The 20,750-nt window shown below is 44.0% G+C and overlaps 1 protein-coding gene and 1 long non-coding RNA gene across 7 annotated transcripts in view; one reads left to right on the top strand and one right to left on the bottom strand.

The window, feature by feature from the left end:
• The window catches only part of ELF2 (E74 like ETS transcription factor 2), a 40,687-nt gene that overhangs the window by 3,880 nt on the left and 16,057 nt on the right, over window positions 1–20,750 (top strand). For 2 of the 4 annotated variants that reach the window (XM_021397253.1, XM_021397255.1), the window contains exons 3-6: window positions 129–235; window positions 3,280–3,370; window positions 9,188–9,383; window positions 10,336–10,501. In XM_021397253.1, the coding sequence (XP_021252928.1) occupies window positions 9,312–9,383; window positions 10,336–10,501 (238 nt within the window). In that variant the 5' untranslated portion in view covers window positions 129–235; window positions 3,280–3,370; window positions 9,188–9,311. Of the gene's footprint in view, window positions 1–128; window positions 236–3,279; window positions 3,371–4,271; window positions 4,406–9,187; window positions 9,384–10,335; window positions 10,502–20,750 lie in introns of those variants that run through there. The other 2 variants (XM_021397254.1, XM_021397256.1) reach the window with 2 other exon arrangements.
• Window positions 493–4,205, bottom strand: LOC110399086. Of its 3 annotated transcripts, none has more exons than XR_002438881.1 (4): window positions 3,140–4,205; window positions 2,612–2,735; window positions 1,514–1,585; window positions 493–964 (listed from the first exon to the last, which is right to left on the bottom strand). It is a non-coding gene; the product is annotated as an uncharacterized LOC110399086 (long non-coding RNA). The 3 variants fall into 3 exon arrangements; XR_002438882.1 differs by having other exon boundaries at window positions 2,612–3,810; window positions 3,942–4,205; XR_002438880.1 differs by having other exon boundaries at window positions 2,612–4,205.

Here is a 20,750-nt window from a genome sequence, read left to right as displayed (position 1 = left end):
TTTCTCAAAATGTGTAACCACTAAATAATCTTGGCTTGTTATTGTTGTCTTAATAATGAAAAAAATCTATAATAAGTAATCTGTTTGTATGCCAGTGTTCTGCTAACCCTCTGTTCTGCTATTTGCAGGCACATGAGTGTGTATCTACTAAAAAGTATTTACAGAGATCCCCGTCAGCTAAAAAGTGTTACAGCCATCACAGCATAACAATAATTCTAAACGAAGTCTAAATAAGGTATAGTATGCACAATGTATATGGAAACTCTGAACTAAAGGGTCTATCTGACTACTTTCTCTGCAAGCAGAACCTTGGAGAAATGCTGAAAGGGAAATTACAGCGTTATAACATTGCTATCCATTGCATAAAAAACTTCATGCTCTTCCCTTTATCATAAAGTAAATTATAAGTGTTCCAACAGAAATACGGCCTATTGCCTCTGCACCTGTTTATAAATACCTGGAATAATGCTGAAGTGAAATCAGGCTCCCGAGCACCACAAAGCCCTTCCATAGCCCTCTACTTAAAGGATAAAGCCTCTGTGATTAAAAGGAATTTTTGTAGACAGAGCTACCAGAATAAAAGTCTTAGGTTGCTATTTGTTGGATGCCTGTCTGTAGTTATCTGGTAGATTAAACATTCTATGATGGATGCATACTCTTAATTGTACTATTTCTTATTTGGCAATTTTCACGAATTCTCAGTGAGAAAAAAGCTATAATTTCTGTGCCTGGCTGTAGGGTTTCTAACACTGTAGGATTTGCTGACTGCCCCTTCACCTCTGGAGATTCTCTGGTATATATATGGCAAACAGACAACAAGGGGTATATTAGCCCATGGTAAGTGATGCATGAAGAACAGAAGCCCAACCTGTGGTGTGCTTTCCAAAGCTTATCATCTCCCAGTTTTCAAAAACATGTAGTAGTCTCAGAATAACTCATGCATACGCTTCATGTCAGGGGTCCTCTAAAAAAAAAAAAAGAAAAAAGAAAAGATATACTGCTTTTGAAGGAAACTAGAAATGCATCATGAGCTTGAGCTGCGATGACATGTAGCACAAAGCAGTTGGCTTCAACTCATTTACCCTGCATTAACAGCAGATGTCCTGTAACAGGAAGATGGAAAGACTAAAGGAGAGATGAGAAGAAAGGTTGTGCTTGGCAATATACTTCAAATCCCAGAAAAAACTGAAGAGTCTTGACTTTGTCTGAACCGCCAAAATGCTTCTCTGTGCTCAGCAAGCATCTGCAAAAGCAGGCAGTGAAGCGTTTCACCTCCCTCTAGTGCTGGCTCATGGAAGGCTGAATACTTGCTGCCGCTAGCACTAACCTGTTCAGCTGAAGGGCTGGACATAGGTGAAGTCCACCCAGCAGTTTCAGTTGTACCTTTTCCCATGTTGATATCAATACAGAACTTGGTTTTTTACTTGCTTTATAAAAACATAGGACAGCTATTGAAATAGGCCACTAAAACTGCAGGTTGGTTCTCAAAGTCTGGAAAATCTGAGTGAAATACCTTAACTGGGACTTCTTGTGCCTGAGCATCAAGCTTTGATGATGTGACAAAACACTATTTTTGCTCAGTTCTCTGGAAAACAAAACAAAACAACCAAAAACATTGAACCAAACACCAGGACTGTGCTTTCCCACCCCCACCCTTTCGTCTCCTCTCCCTCCAATTTTGTACCAGCTAGCCCATCCCAGCTCCTGTTTTATCGCGGAAGTACACAAAGCTTCTATGAGCTGAGCGACAACCTAGGAGCTCTGCGGTTTGTTTTGTCATGTTTGCTTGCAGATGGCACGGCTGAGTACCGCCTTGGAGGTACAGCTGCTGCAGATGCTGTTTCCTTTTTGCTGATGTTAGGAGATAAGGCAGGGTCACTTAGAGAGCACAGGCACGTATGGGGTGAGGGGAGAGATTTAGTCAGAAGGTATTTTGTGTAAAGGGGTGTAGGAACAAATATTGCTTGGTCTTCTGCCTGCGGATTAACTAGCTTATCTCTAGAGAGCTGCCCCTATTGCCACATGGACAGTTCTGCTCTTAAGAATGGTCTTTCTTGGTTGTATGCTGCTGTTGCTCTGCTTACTGCTGCAGCAAACAGAAGGTGTGCAGAATGAGGGAAGTCATGTTTATTCCAGAGCTGTGGCCACTGAATGGTGTGGTAGGTAACAGGATTTTCCTGCGTTCTGGCCTTATCTCCTTCACTGGGAATGCTGCAGGAGATCTTGACTACTCCAGCTTTACTGGGATAGGAAGAAGGGCTTCTGATATCTATACTAATGTATAGATTCAGTGTCATTTAATTATCTAGAATCTTGCTTGTTGAGTGATAAATAGTTATCCTTATTTTAAACCTTCGTTACTTAATAATGTCTCAAAAGATGCATGTGGGCTCTGACTGTGCCCCGACGGAAGCGTTATAGATTGCTGCGTGTTGTGCTGTACACCAGGAAGCTCTACCATCTGTACTGCATCTTCCCTATTTGGTATTGACTGCAGCGTGCAAACCAATTGAATTAAGGGAGAAAGTATGAAGAAGTGGGAGAAAAGAGAGAATAATGCGTATCAGGATTGTAATTGCTCTGTTTCTTTTCCTCTCTGTAGTTAACTTACAGAGGTCTGCGGAGATTTCCTAGATGACCTTCTTGTAAACTGCTTTTCTCCTGGCTTCCTTCTTCTTGTGTCAGGCTACTTTAGTTCTTCAGTAGTTTCTGGAAATGCAATTCTCCGCTGAGGGCTAAATGAGAGTAATTAACCATAGGGTAACATGCACTCACACAATCAAACAGGAGAGGGCACTAAATCAAAGGCTGTAGGGATACTGAAACCTAGAGCACAGAAAGCACTCCCCAAAAGCTGGAGCTGAACAACTAATACAGGAAGAAATAAATAATGTATGATTTTGCTCACTGGATATATACATATTTAATAAGCTTAATTGTGGTTTGGAGAAAATCCTAACCGTACGGATCCTTTTCATTCTGCTATTGTGGTAAACAACTATTTTCCAGCTCACACTGTGTGGTGCTGAGGCTGTTATGGCAAGAGAGAAGCCAAACCTGGAGTAACTGCTCAAGGCCCGACAGTTCTTGCCAGCGGGCATACAGTCTGCTGTTCTTCATGGACATAACCTTCATTTACCTGGTATTTATGCTTGAGAATGTAAACGTGAAACATCAGACTGGCGGTCCTCAAATCAGGTCCTGCATCCCTGCAAAAATAATGTAACTCTTGTACAAAGTGGCATAGGGCTGAAGGAAACATTTGTTGCTTTGCCACAGGTAGAGATATGAAACGTCTCTTGCTGGGCTCAACGGGTCCTGTGTTGCTGCCAGGGGTTCACTGAAGATCTGCTCCTGCTATGGATGAAAGGTGGGATTTCTCAGCGTAAAGGGACAGTAGATCCAGCAACTAAACAGCATCCCAGTGTGTGCTTTGTTGATTGTTTGGTCGGCTCCGTGTGTGGAAAGACTTGTGCTTTGCTACAGTATGTGCTCTGTTACAAGGAGGGTGTGGAGCTGGGTGGCTTGGCAATGCCGGTCTCCTTGACTGCGTGCTGTGTCCTCTGTAAAGCTCTTCCTTTTATTATTGCGTCCAGAAGGGTACTTATAGCCGGTAAAGCCCGATGGTTCTCAAGGTGAAACCAAGTGTTCCGAACCTCCCAGGCCAAGGGAGGCGTGTTGGCTGTGACGCGTACCCATTCGCGAGCAGGCTGACAGAGCTGCGTCCCATCCCGACAGGACACCGATCACCGCTGTGGTATGGAGTCGGTTGATTTCGTACAGCGTGTGCTCTAAGGGTGATAGCTGTGACTGGGAAAAAAAAAAAAACAAAAATACAAAAAAAACCCAAAAAAACCAAAAAAAAACCAAAAAAAAAACCAAAAAAAAACAAAAACAAACAACAACTCGCGAAAGGCACAAAACCCTTAAAGCGCACTGACACAGCAGGGACTGAGACCGGTGCCGGGCTCCTCAGTGCGCACCCGGACAGCTGTTCGCCCCCCAGGACAAGCTCCTGCCGTGACCAACTGCCCGCGGGGCCGCGCGCCGGCGCCGGGAGGCGCTCTGCAGCCGCCCCTTCCCGAGGCAGGCGGTGGGTGCGGGCACGGCACCCCCGTGGGACGGCCCACCTCCGCCCGGGGAGCTTCGCCCCGCGCTCCGATCGGGGCAACGGCTCCGGCGGGCGCCTGCGCAGGGTCCGCGAGGCCGCGCATGCCCGCAGCGCCCCGCCGGGCGGCGCGAGCATGTGCAGAGGCGGCGCGGGGGGGGCCGGGCAGGTTGCGCCGCGGCAGCCGCCCCGCCCGCCCTCGCCGCCGGGCGGCCTTGGCTGCGCACGGGCGGCGCCTAGCCCCGCCCGCCGCCGTTCCAGGCGGGCGAAGGAGGCGGCCTCCGGACCGCGGGCACGGTAAGGGCGCGGCGCCGGCTCGTGCGGCGGGCCGGGCGGTGACAGGCGGCCGCCCGAGGGAAGGGGTCGGCGGCGAGAGCCGGGGCGGCGCGCCGCGCCCCTGCCTCTCTGCGGCGCTTTCGGTTTCGAGCGCCCCCTCGGCGGGCGGCTCCCGGCGGCTGTCAGCGTCAGCGCGGCCTGCGGGGCAGCGGAGCAGCCCTTGTTTACACGGGGCGCGGGGAAGATGGCAGCCCGGCGGCCGGCCGCTCGCTCGCTGTCATGCGTGCTGGCGGAGCGGCACCCGGCCGGCCGGCCCCCCTCCCCCCAAGCGCGGCGCGGGGTGCCCGCCGCTGGGGCTCGTGCCCCGAGTGCGGGGCGCCCGGGGCCGCGTGCGTGCCTCAGCCCTCGGCAGCTCCGGCACGGAGCGGGTGCAGCCAGCCCGCGCTCCGTGCCAGGGAGTCCTCAGCGCTCTCAGAAGCGGGCTTCTAGCAATAACGCGTCCACGCAGCTCTGGTGTTTGTGGCCTAAAAGGTGGGGGAATAGGTACCGCGTTTCGTGCCGTAACTTTGGATTGAAACAGTGTGAACGCTGGCGTGTTGGGGAAAGCTTCACAGTAATACCTTAGAATATGCTGAAAGCTCCATATGGGGCTTTGATAAAGCTGCCTGTTTTATTGGGTGCTGAAGAAAAGAGAGGTCTGGATCTGTGGTTGTTCACATGAACCATTGCTTCCAGGATCCTAAGGAAGCGAATTATGAGGCTGCATGTCCACGTGCCGTGGGTCTGAGCCAGGGTTCCCTGCACTCCATCTACCTCTGTTGCTATCGGCTATTTAGAAAAGGCTCTGGGAGCGGGAGGTTTTGTACGGCACCTTTGGTGGCACTCAGTTCATTCTGAGCTTCCAGCAATGCCTAGCTTGGAAAGCCCCAAAATGAGAGGCTGTGCATCCTTGTGCTCCGTGGTCACTTAGGCCGCTGAGGGGCTCTATCTCCATAACTTCCTGACTTAAATGTTCTTATTCCTTTGGCCTCTAGAACATCCTTTGAAAGTGAATCTTATTTTGCACATGCCACTTCCTTTGTTGTTCTGCTGTTTTGTTTTTAAACCTGGGTCCTCAATTTTTTTTTTTTTTTTTTTGCATTGGTCCCTGCTCTGTTATTATGTAAAGCGATGAATAATTTTTTCCCTACTCTGGCCTGCCGGGGAGTGGAAAGGCACGTTAAGGGCCAAGAATTGGCGCGGTGGGGAGAGGAGCACTGGTACAGAGTAGGGCAGTGACGGACGAGAAGGTTTCAGGGAACCTTTAAAAAGAGAGCAGTGGGAAGGGAGCCTGCTCGTAGGGTAAAACACGGGAGGGTCCAGAAGAAGCGTGCTGAAGTCACAAAGCTTTCTGCAGCAGGCTAGTGGTTTTTAAGTGATGTTGAGCTTGTATGTCTTGGGGCTCACCAGCTTCAGCTATCAAGCTTTCAGAACGAACTTTGGATGGTCAGATTTCTTGTTAAATATGTATATGGAAGTTGAGTTCCTTGAGTTCCTAACTGGACTGGTACACTGTTAATTGGATCTGATGTGATAATTCCTACACGTTCAGCAGTGGGGTTAGGGTTAGGAAAACATCTTGGAAAGAGCTTTCAGTCAGTGTAATGTGCTTTTTTTTTTTTTTTTTTTTTTTTTTTTTTTTTTTTTAGTAGCATTCTTTCAGTTTGTAGGTCTCAGAGTGAAAGTGTCCTTTACCGGTGTGCTCGAGGTGCTGCCTCTGAAAGGGTGCCGTTGTACCCAGAGGAAGCCTTGTTGCAGTTAATGGGATTCAGCAGCGATCTCAGCTGCTGCATTTCTGTGTGTGTAACTGATTCTGCGTTCAAGCTGAGTTCTTTTAGTATTCTGACCAAACCAAAGGAAGGCCTGCTTGAAAACACTGGCATGTGATAGTGCTGCTGGCCGCGGTCCTGCTCCTACGGCTGTATCTATGTAGGTATCCACATAAATCTATCCTTGGGGTTTTGGATGCCAGCTGAATAAAAGGGGAACATTGTTCCAAGGGTTCTTACATGTTTTCTGAGTGCTGCGGGAGCAGCTGCCTCCCATCACTGCTGCCTGGCGTTCCGGGTGTTTGTCTTGTTTTCTGTGTGGGTACAAGTGTGTGCATCTTTTTTCGAGCACCAATTTTTCTTTTTCTTTTGTTTGCTTGCAGTTTAAATAAAACTGAACCGATTTGCAGACGTATGCTCAGTTTTGTTTTGAGCCCAGCCTGGCATAGGAGAGGTGATGTGCTGTGCCATCTTTTTTGTGCTAGCTTATCAACTTTTATTTTCTAATGCTCTTGAGCTGTGTGCTTGCTTCGCTGTTAACTGGAGAGTGGTTGTGCACTGAGGGTTTGACTTGAGGTTGTTTTTGGATGGCTGTTATGTGCTCAGCACAGCTGTGACGTGCAGTGCTTTTAACCTTCTCTGATAGTTGCTGAAAGCATCATAGGAGTGTTTGGGTTTCTTGTGGGCAGGTGCTTGGGTATGTAGCGCAGGCCATTTGTGATTCTAGTTTCTGAGGGTGAGAACAGGTAGGTTTCTTTCTGTTTTCCTGTGAATTATGTGAAAAAAGACTTAGATACGATGCAGCAAAGCTGTTTTCCCTGTTGTAAGGGACTTGATGGGGAGCAGGCTCAGAGCGGTATGAGATTCAAGGCGGAGGCAGAAGAGCGTCCCCAGGGGTGTGCTGCTCAGTGATAGTGCGGAGGGTGAACGCTTGGCTGCTTCACTCAGCAAGGGATGTGTCTGCAGGAATCTATCGTGCTCACACCACGTGCCTACCGGGATGTGTGTTGATCTATCTATCTGAGCGCTGCAAAGCTGGGCTGCAGTGCAGCTGGGTTGCATTCTCTGGGCTGTTGTCTTTTTCCACACTGCCAGCTTATTGAAAAAGTTACTGAATAGGAAGAGTCTTTGTGTAAAGTTGGAATCCTGATTCCTGGAGACTCCGTGCCTTTTGTCGATTCCTTTCCTGGGCTGTTTTGTGTCATCCATCTAAAGATAGCACCCTTCAGTGAATGCAAAGGTGTCATGTCCTCATGATTCTCCTATGTATTTTTCGCAGTAAGGGTTTTATTCGTTAGAAATGTTGGCTGTAACTGGAAAATGAGGATTTTCTAAGAGCATCTGTGTTCGTACATCGCCCTAACTTTGCTTCCATAGGTTATTCATGTAGAGAGAAATCAGTGCAGAAGTCATCTAAACTTCTTCTACCCTAGGAGACAAAGAAATGGGTCTTTTTTTGTTTTTTGCATAATCTGATCTAGTGTACCGCAGGAAGTGTTCTCTATTGCTGCAGTGTGGCAGCTGTTTAGCCACCTGTGTGGGATTATTGTAGATTCAGTATGACCATACAGGACTCACGGCCTATTATATGAGTATTTATTTGTATTACTATGCAGCATGAGGACCAGTTTAGCTTTGTGATGTACTTAGGCTGTGCAGAGGTGCTGCCTGAAGCTCACTCTGCTTTTGTATGAATGCATTGTTCCTGAATTGCAGGAATAACACTGGGGTTTGGAATTGGGTGGAGCCTGTGCTTCTGAATTGAAATAAATTTTCCATTTGTTGGACTCCTCTTTTGGGTTATGGTTGTGCTCGGCCATATTTCTAATGTGAGTGTACATGGAAAAGTAGAGAAAAGTCTCTTTCAAGGAGAAGTGTTTTTTCTTTTCCTTTTGATTGCTTATTTTTGTCTATGTTGGGCTTTGGAGTTGTGTTACAATCATAGCATCGTAGAATGGCTTGAGTTTGAAGGGACCACAAGGATCATCAAGTTCAACCCCCCCTGCCACAGGCAGGACCACCAACCTCCAGATCTGGTGGTAGAGTGGGTTGCCCAGAGCCTTGTCCAACCTACTCTAAAGCATTGGTCTCAGTGGAGTTAGCTGCAAGGGCCGTTGATATCAGACTGGCTTCTTATGTCTGACGTGGAATATGTGCTTCCTCTTGTACAGCTAAGAAGCTAAACTTCTTAGGTTGCATTTTGCAGTAGTAAACTGCTCCTCACAGCCCGGGGTTTATGTGTCTCTTGGAAAAAAAAACAGGATATAAGCAGTGATACTTAGAATAAATATATAGCAGTTGATTAGAAACAAAGCTCTGCTCCTCAGTCTAGTAGGAAGGAATTGATGAAGGAGAAGGCTGTGTATCTGTAAGCTTAACGAGTCCATGATTGACCCAGCTTCAAGTGTTATGATGTGAAACTACTTTCTTCGGATTCTTAACAATTTCCTCTGTAGAAAAAGAAAAAAAGTGGAGCTGCCACAGTGCTCTTTAAAGTAAGGATAACCACAGATGAGAAATCAGATATATATTGATGGGATGTGTGTTGTATATGCAGCACTGTAAAAAGGCAATATGGTTGAAGGCATTATAATGAAACTATAGCTTTATGAAATGACTGTGAAACCAATAGAATAAAATAAGCTGTTGTTAAGAAAAGATATATCCTAACTTAATAGGAAAACAGTAGCTCTATAAGCCATGCTGGCTCGAACTGCGTGAGTTGTATGTATCTATACCTCCCTAACTTTGTTGATGTTTGACATCAGTGAGAAATTCATCGTTGTTACTTAGTATCTTTTTATTAAAAGTTAGTCTGAAAGGTGCCTTGCATGGCAGTATTCAGTGTTAACTTGACCAAGGTCAGCACAATCTTTCTCTCCTGTTTGCCGGTGCCCTTTCTTGATGTAGATGCAGCATGCAGTAACTTTCTTAAATGGTGAAAGTCTTTTGATTATCAACTGTGCAAATAACATAAAATTATTTTGTATTTCAGCCACCCTCGCCTAGCTGTTTAACAGAAGTGGATTGTGAATGTAAGCCTTTGATAACCTCAGCCTATCAGCATTATAGTCTTTGGGATAGATAGCAGCTCTCAAAGCCTCTTCAGGGGATGCACCATGACATCAGCAGTGATTGACACTGGAGGCCCTGGCCTGGAGTTCGACAGCAATGGAATGAAAAATCACGAGGTTAGACAACTAAGCAGAATCTATTTACTAATACACTTTATACTTTCTGTCCTAATGTGAAAGAGAAAGCTGCTGTAAACTTGTGTGTGAAGTGGACTAGAGAGTGTTTACAGAGCAGACCGTTTTTCAAGGATCTCTTACTAGATATTTTTATTACTGCAGAGAAGTGGAAGTAGGAAGCTTTCAAGTCTGCGGTAGAATTGTAGACTGAGCTTCCAGAATGAAATTACATATTAAGCGTCTCTTTAAGCTCAAGATCTCAGGTGTGACTTCAGGTAGGATCAGGTGAGCGAAACAATGCAAGGACCTTTTTCAAACATTGTATTTGCTTGTATTTTGCATTCTTAAAAAAAAAAAAACAACACACAACAAAAGCATTCTACTGTCCTGTGGGTTGTAGTAAATATTGCAGCTGGCAGGGTTCCACTCCTGCAACACTTGTACAGATTAAATATGCTGTTACAGGTATTTTGATCCTTAAACAAAAAGAGATAGGCAAGTGGGCTTCAAAGTAGCTAGTTCTTTTATGATAGCTTACATACTTAATCCAAAACATGAACGTTCATAAGATATAGGTCAGACAAAGGTATGTTGCAATATATGCACAAAGGCTTGATTACCTTTCATATGGAGCAGAGGGAGAAGAAACACTTTGTAAAGCTGAGTAACTTAAAAGCTTGGTCTTTTCCAATATCTTAAGGTTCAAAGCATCAGATAACTTTAAGTGCTTAGAGTCAGTAAAAAAGACCTTTGAGGTTCAGGAGTATCCCTTGGGTGAACAATAAGCTTTCCTTTGTTTTTTTTAATCTCTTCCTTTAGAAGAAAAGTTCCTTTAAAAAACTCCAAAATAGTTATAATTCTTAAAAAAAAATATGTAAAAGCGTAAGAGGAAAACACTGATTTAGAGTTCAACAGTGCAGTATTTAGAGGTTTTTTTTTTTCCTTTCTATAGGAAAATGAGCCAGTCTCTGAATTCCCAGCTGTGATTGTGGAGCCAGTTCCTAGTGCCAGACTAGAACAGGGTTATGCTGCTCAGGTCCTGGTTTATGATGACGAGACTTATCTGATGCAAGATGTAGCAGAGGAACAAGAAATTGAGACTGAAACTGTGGAAACAGGTAGACTTTAATTTATTTTTTCTTTACTTTCTTTTCTTTCATTTATTCATTTATTTATTTATTTTAAAGTAGATTTTCTTACTTTTAGAAGTCCCTGAGGAATGTGACTTTACATTTACTCACAGGCTAGAGATCCTGACCTGGGATCAGATCTGTTAGCACTGAAGTTAATTGTACTTAGCTTCAGCGGCAGCAGGACTGGGATTTGACAGGTAAAAATGTCCCCTCAGGTTTAGGATGCTGTATTCTAGCACTATGTGCCCTCATAAGTAGGGTAATCTTCATTTATGTGTTTGTTATGCAGGGGGTTAACTAGACAACTTAACCTGCAGTTCTTAAAAATCAGCTGAGCCAAGAACCAGGTTAGAATTTAGTTCTACGGTGTGTCTGAGCCAAATAACTGCAGGACAGCTGGCAACACGGACTGCGCTGTTCTACTTAGCCTGTCTTCAAACTCTTTCCCCCTCCCCACGAGCTCTGTGCTGCATCCCTTGCTTCTTACCTCTTTGGTCTGACTGCAGTTTTATTGCTGGTTTAGTGGTAGGAGTGCGTGGCTGAGGGGAATGGAATCGGACTGTCCTGTTACGGGCAAAAAGCCTAATGGACTGAAATTAGCTCAAGCTATATGGTAAAATAACAAGTTACGAATGAAGAAAGCAGCAGAGCTTTGGCGTTAAAGCGCCTGACCTATTTAGGCATGTGTCTGTCTTTCTGTGCACCTTTCTCCGATGCACATGCTCGTGAGCTCTGAGCTTTCTAAGGAGGACCAATGGTTGTTTGAACTGTCTGAAGAAACGAAGGTTGTGCTCCTATGAGAGCCTAATGACATCTGATTGCCAGGCTGCTGCTGTGCTGCAATGGCTGTCACCCACCCCGCCTGCTTTCTTGTGCTGCTCGTACTCGTCCAACTTTGAAAAACATTTCCATGTGCTAATTTTGAAGAACAAATAGCAGAGAAACCCTAAAATGTTTCTTTTTTTTGCTAGGATTAGCATGTTGATGTGGCTCAGTGCTGGGACAGGGAGCTGCAACCAAAGGGAGGAAAGACCCTCTTGGGCACTCTATACTGAAACCCTTGAGTGGAACACGGCTAGCTTATATACATATCCTTGGGCTGTCTAACTTAGAGTTTGAATTCATGATTTCATGTAGGCAAAACACAGGTGGCCGACTCTTCTCACAGTTGCTTAACTTAGGAGCGCAGTAAATATGTGTGCATTTCCACCAGACAAAGTAGGTATAAATTCTGTTTTCTCCCTAAGCAGTGGATGCAATTGCTCAGACATTTTTGGAATCGGAATGTTAATCTCATGTGGCACTGCATCAAAAATCACATGCATCAACTTTGCAAGATATGTATGGACTAATTGTTCAGATCTTGGAATACTTCCAGTTTAATGAACTGTGGTTTGAATTAAATATACTTATAATAAGTTAGGTTAATGTAAAGGAAAGGTATGAGAGGTGCCTTTTTTAGAAATGATTTTTTTACTGTGGTAACAGAACTTTTAAGATGAAGGTAAATAGGAAGTGAGGGTGCTCTTCCCAAGAAGCTGACTTTTACAAATTAAACCTGTATTTAAAAGCTTTTAAGTTCTCATATTTTGATACCTTCTGCATTAAGAAGTGTTGCTTTTTGAACATTAAGTATCCTGTTTCTTGTGAGTAAGATTTTGATAGCTTAATGACTAACAGAACAGCACTCTTAGAATGAAGAGCTAGCGCAAATGAGCTCTGTATGTCTTGAAGTACTGTTTTCCAGCCACGCTAAATTGGTGGAAACGACGACTAAAAACGTATAGCTCTTTACGAATCTTTCTTTTAAGCTGCTGTTCAGAGAAACACACGACTCCTTCTGAGTCTTGGTGTTTGAAAGTACAGTCTTAAAATTTATAGGCTGGTTTGTATGATAATTTGGTGAGCTTGTGGCTAAGGCTGTTAAGGTGTGCATCTTGACTACACATGGTTATTTTAAAAAAACAAGTTAATTTCAGAACACCTTTAGTATGCCCTTAAAAATATAGCGTGACAGCATAATAAAATACTGGAATTGGTTCAAATGTTTAATTTGTTATATAAAAAAAATTAAAGACAGATGTGGCCTAAAAAGCTGATTCATTGTAATGTAGATTAGATGAAAAATTAAAATATAATGAAGATTTTGAGAACTGTTAATAGATATTACCATTTGTGATTCTAAGAGGCCTTCAAGAAGAGATCTCATCTCCACTTGCACATCCTTTGCTATAATTTAACTTTATTATTTGTGTAATATATATGCTATTAATCCAATGCATTTTTCATAATGTAATTATATATTACCATGTCTAATGGTTCCACACAGAATTTGTGACTACTGTTGATGAGAAGTGCTTGGATTATTCTGTTGGGATGGAGGCAGTCTAGTGGAACATGTGTTTTGATTGAAAAGTTTCAGTATTGTCAAGAGTCTTTCTGAAATCGTGGTTCATACAGAGAGAGAAAACTGGTGGGCAGGAAGTATAAAGGCCCCGGGAAGCATTCACTTGGGTAAGGTGCCATTACAAGCAATGAGCTGCAGGAGTGAAAATCGGAGTGTGTTTTATGTCCATTTTTGTCTTTAAAAGCCTTTGGTAGGAAGCATCTTAATGTTGGAGATGTGGTAAAAGGTGTTTCTCTGTTTTAGCCTGCTTTCTCATTAACACCTCCTATAACAAGTGAAAAAGAAATACTAGCGTTAAGAGCATTTCAAGATGCCCATTTGGTGAAGTATGTGCCTTTGGTATGCTAGTTCATCCTAATTTAGATACCTACAACAATTTGATACCTTGGAAAAAAAATCATTGTTGTTAAATGAGTGTTGATTGATTCTACTTTATAAATGTCAGAATTATTTCCTACCAAAAAAAAACCACCCCACATTATTTGATAATCATATGAATGCTGTGCCAAAAATGGATAGAATTAATAACTTGTGTAGTTGTTGTCTCTAGAGATAGCTCACTAAATACTAAAAATCCATCATAAAGAGTTATTGGCAGAATTGAAATGATACATACACACGTAATACCTGTCCAGCCGTCAGAATCTCTGCTGTGCTTTGCAGTTAATCAAGTCCTGTGTAATTCAGTAAAAGGCAACATTTCTAGCCTTCAGATGCGTGGATCAGTGCCCTTTGTGATAAACATGGTAGGGTGGTTGACATGGTAGAATTTGCTTAAGACACTAAAAAGATGATTTGTACTGTGCATTCTGCTACTGGCTTGTTATTCTGTGATTGGATTTGAGACTGCATGTACTGTAAGGGCTACCAGAGCTGATCCAAGGCAGAATCTGGTCCTGTAATTGTGTTGTATTTCTTCAAATAAGCAAACAAAATCTATTGAGATTGTTTTGTGGAGCAATAATTCAAATAAAATACGCAATATAATCATTATAGATAACCATACCTTAGAATAAGGCCTTTGACATGGTCCTCCACAACATACTTTTCATTAAATTGGAGAGGTATGGATTTGATGGGTGGACTGTTCAATGGATGAAGCACTAGTTGCAGGATCGAGTCCAGAGAGTGGCGGTTGATGGCTCCATGTCTGGTTGGAGATCAGTGATGAGTGGTGTCCCACAGGGGTCAGTGCTGGGACCGATACTCTTTAATATATTCATCAGTGACACTGACAGTGGGGTCAAGTGCACCCTCAGCAAGTTTGCTGATGACACCAAGCTGTGGGGTGTGGGTGACACACCCAAGGGACAGGATGCTATCCAGAGAGACCTAGACAGGCAGAACAGTGGGCCCATCTGAACCTCATGAGGTTCAACAAATCCGAATGCAAGGTCTTGCACCTTAGTTGAGGTAACCCTCATTACCAATACAGACTGGGTGATGAAAGGATTGAGCACAGCCCTGCTGAAAAAGACCTGGGGATACTGGTAGATGGCAAGCTGAACGTGAGCCAGCTGTGTGCCCTCACAGCTCAGAAAGCCAACCGTATCCTGGGCTGCGTCAAAAGCAGAGTGGCCAGCAGGGTGAGGGAGGTGATCCTGCCCCTCTACTCTGTGCTGGTGAGACCTCACCTGGAGTACTGTGTCCAGATGTGGAGTGCTCAGTGTGGGAGAGACATAGACCTGCTGGAGTGCGTCCAGAGGATAGGGCCACAAAAATGATCCAGGGGATGAAACACCTCTTCTATGAGGACAGGCTGAGAGAGCTGGGGCTGTTCAGCCTGGAGAAGAGAAGGCTGCGAGGTGACCTGAGAGTAGCCTGTCAGTATCTAAAGGGGAGCTACAGAAAGGAGGGGACAGACTCTTTAGCACGATCTGTGGTGATAGAACAAATGGAAATGGTTTCATAGTTAAAGAGGGTAGATTTAGGTTGGATATAAGGAAAAAGTCTTTTATGATGAGGGCAGTGAAGCACTGGCACATGCTGCCTAGAGATGTGGTGGATGCCCCATCCCTGGAGACTTTCAAGGTCAGGCTGGACGGAGCTCTGAGCAACTTGACCTAGCTGTAGGTGTCCCTGTTCATTGGAGGTGAGTTGGACTAGATGACCCCCTTTTAAGGGTCCATTCCAACTCAAACGATTCCATGATTCTATGAATGCTGATGATATATTTTTTTTTTATTTGAGGGGAATATATAGATTTTTTTTCTCCTTTTAGACACTTCTCAGTCTCCTGCTAATCCATCTTGATTCATTAATCAAGGATCATTATTCATAATTAGTCAATTAATTATAAAAATTAATCAATGTACTATAAATGTAAAGCCTAACAGGCTTTCCATAAGATTCTGTTTTTCTGTCCTGTTCCAGGAAAAAAAAAAGCTGCCTTTGTGCTAGGAATAGGGAAAAAATCTTGATTGAAAAAGTTTTCGATGGAAAATGAAACACAAGAGTTTTAATCTTTTCAAGTGCCCATATGACATTCTCAATGGAAGTCAAAAGCCTTACTGATGTTTTAAAGGGAAAGTGTAAGCCTTACATTGAAATACTATTTAAATTTATTTTCCTGTGTATGATATCACTCTTAGGAGTAATCCCTTTAGACTATTGGGAACTGAGTTACCATCTTTAATTTCTGTTTATTGAAACATTCAAGGTGTTTGTATCATAAGCCTTCTTAACAATTAGTTTATAATATCCAGATTTCATTTGCTTCCACTTCCTGAGCACTTATCCATCCTTACAGTGTTTAGTCCTTCACTTTTAGCAAAACCTTTGTAGTTTATGTAACAGCACAAGCTGCTCCTAAAGGAGCAGCCTCTCTGAAATTAAGTTTTTATAGTTGTCTGCCATGACACAGAACCCCTAACGTGGAGGTGTATGTGAGTTAATGAGATAATCTTTGGATTTATTCTATATGCAGTGCTGAAAGTACCACAGACATGATCTGCTGTTCTTATACGTGGATGATGCCTTGTCTTTCAGTCACATTTCTTTAAGTGTGGTGTTCCATCAGAAATCCTCCTGTGGTGAAAGCTGAAATTCTGTTTTAATTCTAAAAATGTTATTGCCATAGGGGGCTAGAAGATCTGCATGAAAGTAGGGGCATCTGAAAATAAGGCCCTCCGGGATTACAATCTGATGGAAAAATATTGAGCTACAAAGACAACAATGATGGTGTGTTTGTCTGTGATCCCTTAAGTTTTTTTCTACCTGGAAGTTCCTTTAAGTTATAAATTGATAACCTTCCTTAAGGAGGGAGGAGATGGATATGCAGTGAATTGAGGCTTAGCTCCTCCCCTGATTTAAACAAATGCATGAAGAAATGTTTGTTGTTAAGGCACATCTTCTTTTACAGAGGAAATCTCAGGTTATTACTCAGTTATCAACATGAGAACCAGACGTGTGTGTCTGTGTAAAGTCCCTAGTCGTTACCTGTTTGGGTATCTGCATCTCTGTGTCTTCTCTCATCATCATTAAAGTTGTTTTCTGCTGACTTATTTTATGAGAGCGTGAACCTGTGAACTCTTTGGCTTAACTAAGAAAGTTTGTATCAGTTGATATACTTAGATCGGTTAAAACCTTACATTTGATTTCAGTATGTGTACGTTGGGGGATAAAGAAAGTCAAGTATCCTTCATTCTGTCCAGACGTGATTTGATGAAACCGCCTCTTCCAAAAGATGAGTGGACGTCTGGTGGATGTTGCAGTAGTGCTGACATATCCTGCCGATTGGTCTTTGTCTCCTTATTTGGACAGCTTGATGGGAATTATTCAAAGTGGAGAGCAGTTTGCTGTGGAAGTCCTGATTAGAAATCAGAGTCTGGATGTTCTACAGACCAGCTTAAACTCTCAGCTTAAGTTGGCACCACCTTCATCAAAGAGCTGAGATGGTGTCCATTAGCCAGATAAAAGAAAAAAACCACAACCATGAAGCTTTGAATAAAGCGTGGAATACTTGCTCTAGTACAAGGATTAAATGCCTCTAACACATTAATAGGTTTAGAATGCGAGTTAATTACTCTTTTTACAGCATGTTGCTACAACACTGGTGTGAGTTCTCACTCTGCCAAGAAATCCATTGCATTTTGCTAGCTAAATATCAGTGATGATGAAATGAAACGATGCCCCTCTGGTTGCACGTGCTACTTTGTGTAGCTCTTGGAGCGATCCTGCTACGCACACACACATCTGTTTTCAGTGACACTTTCAATTCAGAAGCAAGATTCAGCTGCAACTTAAATTTTGTGTCATTTTTGCTGGCGTTTCCTTTTCTGAGATATTAATGGAAAGAGCTGGTGCAGGTGCTCTGTGGTTGATGCTTTTATGTAGCAGTAACGGCCTGGTTGTGGTATTCAGTTCTTTCTAGATTTCAGGTTTCTACCTTGCTGTTTTCAATGCTCCGTTTGTGCTGAAAGAAAGAACATTGCAACGCTAAGGTTTTTATTATAAAACCTACTTTAACATATACTTTTCAATCATTATTTTCTGTGGTGAATGTGAGGCTAATTGAATGGCTTGCTAGAATGGGACATTCAAAATTGCACTCTTCTTTTAAGCTTCCAACTCCAGTTCCAATTGGGAGCGAGGAACTGTAGAATGTTGATTGAAAAGTCAGCCATTGCATTTTACTGATGTAAGCTGAAGAACTTTGTAGTTTGTATCTTGAAATAAGAACACAGTATGACATGCCAAAATGGTCTTGGCATGAGCGTGTGAGTTAGTGGTATTTATTGATCAAAAATACGGTGACAGACTCGTAAGTAATAATTTTATTATAATTACTAATAGCAGTGAGGTTATCTGCATATTGGAAGGGAGATGGTAATGAACAGAAGTTTCTAGCATCTCAGTAAAGCCATGTGTATTTATAAGGACTGAATTCCCTGCTCAGAGACAGAGTGGGCTTACAGAATAGATGTTGTTATTACCACAGAAGTAGTCTTAAGGAACGATATATGCTAGGTCTTGAACTGAGAAATTATTCAGGGGTGGTTTACCGCATATGCCAGTCTGTTACCCATCTCCAGTACAGTCAGTGTTGCAGAATTAAGTAACGTGCTGTGGAAGTGCCCGATTTGGGATGGTCTGCTGCAGTGCCCTACAGTTGGAGAATTTCATTTTAAGGCAAGGAACTGCATATATTGATATTTTTTGAGACATACCTGTCTGTCCTATTCCGCATTCACAAGAAATCATGCTGGTATTGAGACTTCTGTTATTTTGAATGACTCCCTTCTGTTTGCCTGTAGTATCCAGTCCTGAGCGTGTGTTTTCTTTACTATGTGCAATCACTAATTGCCGTACAAATAGTGACACTAGGAGCCTAGGTCTACCCAACTTGATGTAGTGTAGTCAGGGAGATGACCTCAGCACAGTCACAGCCACCCTTCTCAGTATTTTCTGGCTTCTTTGAGGGACTTGCAGTTATTTCTGCAATTTTCTGCAACAGAATCCACAGTGGATGGTAATGATTATGGTGATAGGCTGATAAAACTGCACCCTCTTTGGAGTTTCTGAAATCTATTTCTTTACGTCAGAGGGTTATAATGCAGTAGTAAGTGCCAGCAGTTTCATAGTTGCTGTCCTCATCAGCAGGCTATCTCCGTAATTGCGAGAGGTGAATTGCTTATGGATTCTGGGCAAACCTGGCCTTGCTGTAACTACTTAAACATGGAGCACACTTGGTTCACTCGGGACGAGACATGCCTGGAATTCTCAAGTTACTTGAAACTCTCTAGTTTGGTTGGCATTTGAACATGGTTCCTCTGTTATCATTTGCAATTCTTGATGCTTTTGCTCGTAAGCATTTCATGTAGACTGCAAATGCCACCCAGTGACAGATTGCTGCCTGCCCTTGGCTCCTTATACAAGCAAAGTCAAACCAATCACCACCAAGAATTAGTAACTGCTTTATGATAATTTGCCTTTTCTGAGCATAGCTTTATCATTCTAGAATACAACTGGAATCTTCTGTGACTAAAAAATAGTTAAATATGTGTCTGCCTTTCTGATTCAATGTTTGTCATGGGTGATGGGTGGTGAAGGATAACGGTGCCATTAGAAGGCTGTCGTTTTAGCATTTGGAGTTACAGAGATTGTGAAGGAGCTTCCTAAGGGAAGCCACAGTCTGCTTACAGAGATGTTTCCAACATGTTCATCAGAACTGTGGTGGAAAAGGAAACTTGGCACGCGAAACTGTGGGAGAAGAGACTTGCAGTTCCTCTGTAGTTGCTGGATGTCGTACTGGTTTTGAGGACTGCCCAAGGAAATGCTGGATAGCTGAGCCCTTCTCTTCTGCAGATCGACTGAAACCTTTCCCTTTGTCTTACGTTGAATTTCTACATCGGCTGCCTTGCATGCAATTAATCCCATCCCACTTCTTCTCTTGGGTCATCTTTCGCTTTTAAGGAATAATCAGTATAAAGGTGAACTGGTGGCTTTTGCAAAGAAAAGGTGAAACTTATTTCCTTTCACGTGAACAGAGTGATTGGTGTCCTTTCTTAGGAAAGGGTGAAGTGATAGTTATTTTACTCCTGTATTCTGGAGCCTCGGGGATATAGTTCACTTACATTGTGTTCCTGTTGTCCGAGTTCCTTATCTGCCCAAGACTCAAGCGCATGGGGTTGGAGGTGTCTGTCAGCTACGAATGCTCTTGAAATCACTTGTGAATCTACTGAGTGGTAATACATACGTGTAACTAGCCTCAGTCTCGGTGTGGGCTTTGCTGAATAATGGAATGTTGTTGTGTTTCTCCTCTTACTTCTGGCAGTCTGTGCTTGTAGCGTGCGATGAGGTGTAGGTCTACCTGGAGGAGGCCCGGCTGCCTTGCCAGCTGAGCTTGTGTAAACTCATTGCAGTAAAACGCAGTGTATCCTAACAGTTTTTTAAAAAAATCTACATTTATTTATTTACTTTCTAGCAGTGGAGGAATGTAAATTAATCTGCCATTTCAAGTGGTCCTATACCACAATGTAACTATTTCTTGCCTCTTTGGGCCTCCCATCATTTTATAAAGCGCTTTTTGCAGCCCTCTATTACTCTGCTGCCTACACTGGAGGCTTTAAAAGAGATTAAAAGGCGCACGTTTGCTTTTTTTCCCCTATCGACTGTGTTTTTTCCCCCCTGAAATAGTGAGATTTGATTAGCGTGACAAGTCAATTAGCGCTCAGCATAAAATACCGGAAAGCACGCGGTTTAAACACAAGGAACTGCGGCACTTTGAGGGCGAACGGCATTCCTCCTGCAGGAGGGCTGCCTGGGGCCGGGTGCCGCGTACCCGCGCGGTGCCTTTCCGTGTCCTTGGGCCCGGCCCCGCGGGCAGCGCTGCTGCTGGGGAACGCAGCAGAGTCCCCTAGCGGGAACGTGCTGCCGGGAGGAGAGCGTGCGGGGCCGAGCCCAGGGCCCTAACGCCGTGCGCGTGTGGAGAGACACGGCCGTGAAACAGCGCTCCTAGAACGCTCTGAGAGCGGCGCTGGGAGTACGGGGCCCTCGGAAGAACGTGAGGCGCTGAACGGAGCGGTCGCAGGGGTTTATTCCGAACGCTGTCTTGTGCGAGCTACACTGCGTAAAACGCTTCTGACTCGTGCTTCTCGCGTCCGTCCAAAGGATGCTAAAACGGGACGGAAGGCGGCTGCTTGCAGCCGCGACCCTTCCCCTCGTCCGCCGGGCCGCGGGCAGTCCGAACTCGGCGCACAAAGCGGCCGTTTGCCCCCTGCGTCATCGAGGGAGAGTCAGAAAGCACGGCCGCGGGAGTTCCCGTGCGAGCCCCGCGCGCGGTCGCGGCGGCGCCGCGGCACCTGGCGCGGGGCTCCCGCCCGGCAG

This window comes from Numida meleagris, chromosome 4 (genome assembly GCF_002078875.1).
Source record: "Numida meleagris isolate 19003 breed g44 Domestic line chromosome 4, NumMel1.0, whole genome shotgun sequence".
NCBI lineage: Eukaryota > Metazoa > Chordata > Aves > Galliformes > Numididae > Numida > Numida meleagris.
The sequence above is the reverse complement of the archived record's forward strand: the minus strand, read 5'-3'. Positions and strand labels throughout refer to the sequence as shown.